General features: G+C 38.0%; 1 protein-coding gene across 1 annotated transcript; it reads left to right on the plus strand.

Moving 5' to 3' along the window:
• Positions 1-3,827: 3,827 nt before the first annotated feature.
• LOC125833534 (uncharacterized) lies at positions 3,828-4,917 on the plus strand. The gene is made up of 4 exons (XM_049512695.1): positions 3,828-3,881; positions 4,061-4,171; positions 4,258-4,553; positions 4,734-4,917. Exons 1-4 carry the CDS (start codon positions 3,828-3,830, stop codon positions 4,915-4,917), a joined length of 645 nt encoding a protein of 214 aa, XP_049368652.1.
• Positions 4,918-6,625: the final 1,708 nt, after the last annotated feature.

Below are 6,625 nucleotides of genomic sequence, written 5' to 3' on the forward strand. Positions count from 1 at the left end.
TTGGGGCAGATTCTGGAAAATTTTCACAAACCCTTTAACGGACTGTGGTCGCCTACACGACCAGTCTAACGCTCCATGGAGGTTCCATGGTCAACTTTTACGTTCTTTACTTGCCCATTTAGCCCTTTTTAGCCTTTTTCGAATCTGAGTTATTACAACTGTCTAGTTAAGTATGATTCAGATAAAACTATGTTTATTTTTCCTCCCTTCCTAGATGACTAAAGAAATCTCCATGTGTATATCCTTTGCTTGATTAGCCCCTTCATATATCCTAAGACATATCTATGTAATTCTATTTCCATTTAATATTGAAGTGTGCTTTGACAAAATTTAATTACTTTTAAAGTATACCCTCTCTTTTACAATCACATGTTGTGTTACTCATATGCTTTGATTCAACACGTTTTGATCAATAACATGATGTCTTAAGTGTTGAGACAGTAGGTAACCTTTAGTTTAATCTTATAGAGGTGCATGGTAATACTTTCTTAATGACATACCTTCCTCAATCACATTATGGTTTTCTTTAACTCTTGATGTATCTAGTATAAGGAAAGCATCTTATTGTCAAGTGATTGATATGGTTTGATTATAATCTTATATGGTTTGATTATAATTCCTTGCGATTTCTTGTAATCAAGTTGACTAGAATTTCTCTACAATTGGCATCTTCTATTTTGATAGGTTATCTCTTGCTTTCTTGTATAAATACTGAAACAATATGTTAATACAAAATAGAGAATTCAGCCATCTTCTTAATCTTTCATGGTATCAGAGCTGCTCGCCTAACAACAACTCAATTTTTTTTCACAATAATTTTTGAATCCTCCAATACCATCTTTTCTAGAGAAATGGAACAAACACTCAGTCTTCTGTTGCACCAATGACGACCATTACGACTTCACTTAACCTTCCAGCAACGTCATTGTTTCCGTCGTCTGCAACTTTTCATCTTTTTCATGTTTCCACCCCTCAATTAATCGTTTCTACTCTTCCATGTCTTCCTTCTATTCCTAATACCCACTCTGTTGTCATTACTTCCATACCACGCACGACACCATTTAACCATAAAATGATCAGCAACTTATTTCCATTAATGCCAATGCTCAAGCTCTTGTGAAACTTCTGTCTTTGTAACCTCGTAGCCTTAAGAGGGAATCTTAGAAAAAAATAGATTTTTCAGGTGGCATCCACGAGGGCCAACCACGCCCCGTAGGGCCTTGTAGGGCACCATGACAATCTGCCTAAGGTAGTGACCACGATATAACGCACGCCTTGTGGATGGGAATCGTAGGTCCAAGCCCCATTTTGCCAACTCCTAGAACCCAAACCATGGTTGACTAGAACGGACTGTGGATCCATCCACGGCCTGTCAATGTGGTCTCGTGGTTGGGACTTATGAGGCAGTTAAGGCGGTTAGTTTAGGGGCACTTTGGGACTTTCCAGATTTAATTAGAATCAAGTGGTGTCATTTTTCCCTAACCTAGACCACCTATATAAAGACTTTAGACCCCTAAACCTTTAAGTCATTTACCCAAATCCCTCTCAAATATTCTCTTTCTAGAAAGAAAGATAGAAGAAGAAGAAGAAGAAGAAGAAGAAGGTTCAAGCTAGGTCAAGTCAAGTTTCCATTCTTTCAAGATTGGTAGGCTTTGTAATCAAGGTATGATGGCTTATTCATTAATGGATTCCTTTCATCCATGAATCACCATGATTTCCCCAATTTAGAAGAATAATTCCCCAACTCAATTTAGGGTTTCTTCAAATATTATGGGTTATGATCCAATAGAGTGGATTATGACTGTTTATGTTTGTTTATGATGGAATTGCATGTTTTATAATGATTAAACATATATCCATGATTAACCTATGATTCTAAGGTGAATTTGATATAGTTTGGTTATATGCCGTGAAAGGGAAACTGAGGGCTTAGATGTGATCTTCTAGGATTGATGAATTACATTATAGATTGCTTGAGATTAGAGCACATAGATATGAATTACTTAAGAGTAAAGCATATAGACATTAATTGATCAAAATCAAAGTATGTGTATGAATTATGACTTGTAGGCTTTGAGGATAAAGTGTCTTGAGATTAACGGATATATGATGAGTTATAATGATTAGGGCTCTTACAGTAAAATTAATATGATGAACTAAGAATGATAAAGCTTTCTGAGTAAAGCTTATATGATGAATGTATATTCTAGATAGGATTGTTGTGGAAGGATTTACCCACATGCCCTATATTATGAATGTATGAGATCGTGCATGTCTCATACAACTTACGTAAATGCTTTAAGAACACTTTGAGAGTAAAGTGTCAATAATTTTGAGATTGATGTTGTGTTGCTTGAAAGGAAATTCTCATGAACACATGAAAATTAATGTGAAAGGTTTTCTCACATACAATGATTCTAGGTTGGAAAGGCTTGCTAACCTAAAATGAATCAAAGCATATATAAACTATGTTAGCTTGAAGGAGAGATGTGATATCCCTTCATTAATAGCTTGACTGGGTAGACAAGACCATGTATGGTAGCTTGAGATAGTAGAGCTCATGGATAGCCTTGGATTGAGAAATCGTACCTTTCCAATATAGCTTGAACTAGCATGAGAGGATACTTGCATGATAGCTTGACTTGGTGAGGCCACACCATTTCATGATAGCTTGGATTGAGCAATAGTATGCTTCCTTGAGTAATTTGGACTTGCATGAGAGTGTGCTATCTATGATATCTTGGTCTAGCATAGTAAGGTGCTTTTCCTTGATAGCCTTGAATTGGTAAATCGTAACCATTCAGTTGTGATGACTTGTAATAGACTAGTAAAGAAGTACTCTTCCATGAATAGTACTAAATAAAGTAGCATGTGTATGATGAAGCAAGGTTACCTCAATGAAGTATCATAAGTATGTTATATTATGAGATTTGCTTGTATGATGTAAGCTTAGCTTGGATTATTGTTAGAGTTGCCTTCCTTTGATATGTTTGAACAGATGTGATAACCTATGTAATGAGTAAAGTTGAGGTTACTTGAGAAGTGTTCCTCTTATGATATGATGTTTTATGTGCATTGAATATGCTTATGACTTATGTTGTTATCTCTTCTGATCATGGTATATGTCTTATGTTGACTAATGCCTACATTATGCCTATGTGGATGATTTATTCTAGCCATCATATTTAGTACATTTTGTACTAACGCATACTCTTGTCTACATTCTTATCAAATGTAGGGTCCGATGATATTGACTTCCATCCTCGTGGTAAGGTTCATAATAGAGCAAGGATTTAAGATTTAATGAGTCATCATAGCATTGAGGATTTGATTAGCTTTCCTTTATGTCTTTCATTTTCATGTTAGAATTTTTTTATGGGCTGCGTCCCAAAGACCATTCATGTTTTAGATGATTTGAGACAAATGTTAAAGACTTTTATTGTATGGAAAATGTTTTAAATTTCCGTACCATTTTCTATTACTTTAATGTTATGATATGCTAAGTGGTTTGTATGAGGCCTCTCGGAGTCTTGTACGCCATGTTACGTCTAGGCTGTACCCCCCCCCCCCCCCCGGTAATCAGAGCACAAGGTTTAGAATGGTTCTAGGATATCTCAAAAGCACGTCTAGTAGAGTCTTGTTCATAAGTGTGAAGCATGCCACATTTATGAATGAGAAGCTATTAGATGATTAGGAAATCTCACTTCTTCATTACTCTAAGTCGTTCCATAGAGTTCGTCTCTATTAGGTCTTTCTCGTAATCCTTACCCGATGGTCTTCAGAAGATGACTACTACAAGGGCTAAAGTTAGAAGGAATGAGTAAGACATGGTGGATCAAGAAGTTCCTCCACAAGCTCCACAAGCTCTGATTGACCTTCGGGTGAGAATGTGACTAATGGGGAGTTTAGATCAACTTTTCAAGTGTTGGATCAAGCTGTGACGACACAAGCCAATAGAGAGGAAGTAGATCCTATGAACCCAATTGTGGGTACGACGACTTCAAGAGTGAGGGATTTTACAAGGATGAACCCTTCCGAATTTTATGGCTTCAAAGTTTAGGAAGATCCTCAAGAGTTTATAGATGAGGTCTATAAGGTGTTAGATATTATGGGAGTTACTTCAGTAGAGAAAGCGGAATTGGCCGCTTACCAATTGAAAGGAGTTTCTCAAGTTTGGTTTAATCAATGAAAAGAAGCATGAATGGTAGAGATGGGTCCTATGGAATGGGAAAGGTTCAAAAATGCTTTTCTTGATAGGTTTTACCTTTAGAGATGAGAAAGGCTAAGGTTCTTGAATTCATTAGCCTCAGGCAATGTAGTATGAGTGTTAAGGAATACGCTTTGAGGTTTACCCAACTATCTAAGTATGCTCCTTCTATTGTGGCGGATTGTAAGACTAAGATGAGTAAGTTTGTTTCGGGAGTGTCCGATTTAGTGGTGAAAGAATGTCGTACGACTATGCTTTTTAATGATATGGATATTGCTCGTCTTATGATTCATGCCCAACAAATTAAGGAGGAGAAACTAAAAGGGAGATCTAGGGAGAAAAAGAGGTATAGAATGTATGATGATAAGTTCTGTTATGAAAGGTCCGATGGACATGGTCGTTCTAGAAATTGACAAAGGTCTTCTGGGCAAGGTTCTTCCAATGCTCCTAAGTATAATGAAAATAGGGCATCTAACCCTAAGCCACAAGGAATTATTAGTTAATCCTTATGGCCTACTTGTTCTAGGTGTGGAAAGAGACATGAGGGTAGATGTTTAGCTGGCATAGAGAGTTGCTTTAGTTGTGGTGAAATTGGTCACAAAATGAGGAATTGTACTAAGGCAAAGACTAAAGGAAGAGAGGATGTTCCCAAGAAAAACCGATTATATTCACTTCAAGCTAGAGGTGACCATGAATGTGCTCCAAATTGATGTCTATGTTTTGTTAAAATTTGATGTCATTTGTGTGATGTGTTGGTTGCACTCCTATGATGCCCTTATGTGATTGTAAAACCCATGTGGTCAATTGTTAGTTCCCGAATGAGCCTATTCTAGAGTGGAAGGAGGGAAAGCGTATACCATAAGTTTGGGTTATGTGTTGTCTTGAAGAGGAGTTTGAGGGTTGGATCTACCACCTAGCTAAGGTGAGGGAGATAGATTCAAGTGTTGACCAACTCCAAAGGGCCAGTTACCTTTCTAAGATTGATCTTAAGTCAGGTTAGCACCAAAGAAAGGTGAAATATGATGTAATGATTAGTAGGGTGTTAAATAATACCTAGATATGATTGGTTGGTAGAATCAACCATAGATGATGATATGGGTGGAAATGGTTGGTAGACTTTGTTCAGGCTTCCTCCCAATGGGGAGATGGTGTGCCCAGATAGCAAGTCATTGTGAATTTCGAACGTTTATGATTTGGGCTTACTTGAAATATCTCACTCAAGAAGAGTGTAGTAAGAGAGGGAAGCTTAGTCCCCATTTTGTAGGCCCATAAGAGATCTTGAGACATGTGGTTAGGGTTATGATGAGTTATCTTTGCCTAATGAGTGGCATCGGTGCATTTGGTTTTTCCATGTCTCTAGGTAGAAAGAGTGTGTTAGAGATCCAACACCTCTAGTTCCCTTAGAAGGTTTGGGAGTATATGAAAGTGCATCCTATGAGGACGAGTTCCTTATGGTTAGCTCCTTGTTTAGAAAATCATCTGTGTTTTATGTTTTTCCATGATTTCTCTATATGAATGTTCATGAAAAAGCTTAAGTCTTCAAAGAAGTGACTTATGTTAATTGTTTTCCTCATGTTGTAGTGCCTTGAGTAGAGTTTCCTATAGACTTCATGAGATCAGTTGATGATCATGCTTAGATATGCTTCTAGACATTGAATTGCATATAGGCTCCATGAGATTGTGTTGAGCATGATTTAGCTTGGAGATGGTAAGTTCCTCCTTCAACTTGAGAAATGTTCAATTTCATGCATTTTTGGTTGATAGATGTAGTTCCTACTTCCTTGTGATGCATTGAATATGTTTATCTTGGAGTTGACGTTTCCTCCATGGTTGTATACATTTAGATGAGTTTCATGCATGATGGGTTGCTAGTCTTGAGTCGTTACCTTTAAGAAGTGCCTTGAACATCATTCGAGGATGAATGATCTCAAGGGGAAGTTATTGTAACACCTTGTAGCCTTAAGAGGGAAGCTTAGAAAAAATGAGTTTTTTCAGGTGGTACCCATGAGGGCCAACCACGCCCCTGGTTGGACCCACGCCCCATAGTTAGGCCCTGTGGATGGGCACCCTGAGAATTTGCCTAAGGCAGTGACCATGACAGGACCCACGCTCCGTAGATGGGTTAACGCATCATGGATGGGGGTCGTAGGTACAAACCTCATTTTGACAAATCCCAGAACCCAAACCACGGTTGACTAGGGTGGACCGTGGGTCTATCCACGGCCCGTCAACGTAGTATCGTGGTTAGGACCTGTGAGGCAGTTAAGGCGGTTAGTTTAGGGGCACTTTAAGACTTTCTGGATTTAATTAGAATTAAGTGGTGTCGTGTTACCCTAACCTAGACCACCTATATAAAGACTTTAGACCCCTAAACTAAGTCATTCACCCAAATCCCTCTCAAATATTCTTTCTATAGAA

The sequence above is a fragment of the Solanum verrucosum genome, unplaced genomic scaffold, assembly GCF_900185275.1.
Source record: "Solanum verrucosum unplaced genomic scaffold, falcon-dt-bn FXZP01000105.1, whole genome shotgun sequence".
Classification (NCBI taxonomy): domain Eukaryota; kingdom Viridiplantae; phylum Streptophyta; class Magnoliopsida; order Solanales; family Solanaceae; genus Solanum; species Solanum verrucosum.

Bases quoted from the DNA above. Each gene is read 5' to 3' on its own strand.
- LOC125833534 (XM_049512695.1), top strand. From the start codon at position 3,828: ATGGTGGATCAAGAAGTTCCTCCACAAGCTCCACAAGCTCTGATTGAC. The intron at 3,882-4,060 runs GTGAGAATGTGA...TTCAAAGTTTAG, and splicing joins AAGCTCTGATTGACCTTCGG to GAAGATCCTCAAGAGTTTAT. The intron at 4,172-4,257 runs GTTTGGTTTAAT...TTTTCTTGATAG, and splicing joins AATTGAAAGGAGTTTCTCAA to GTTTTACCTTTAGAGATGAG.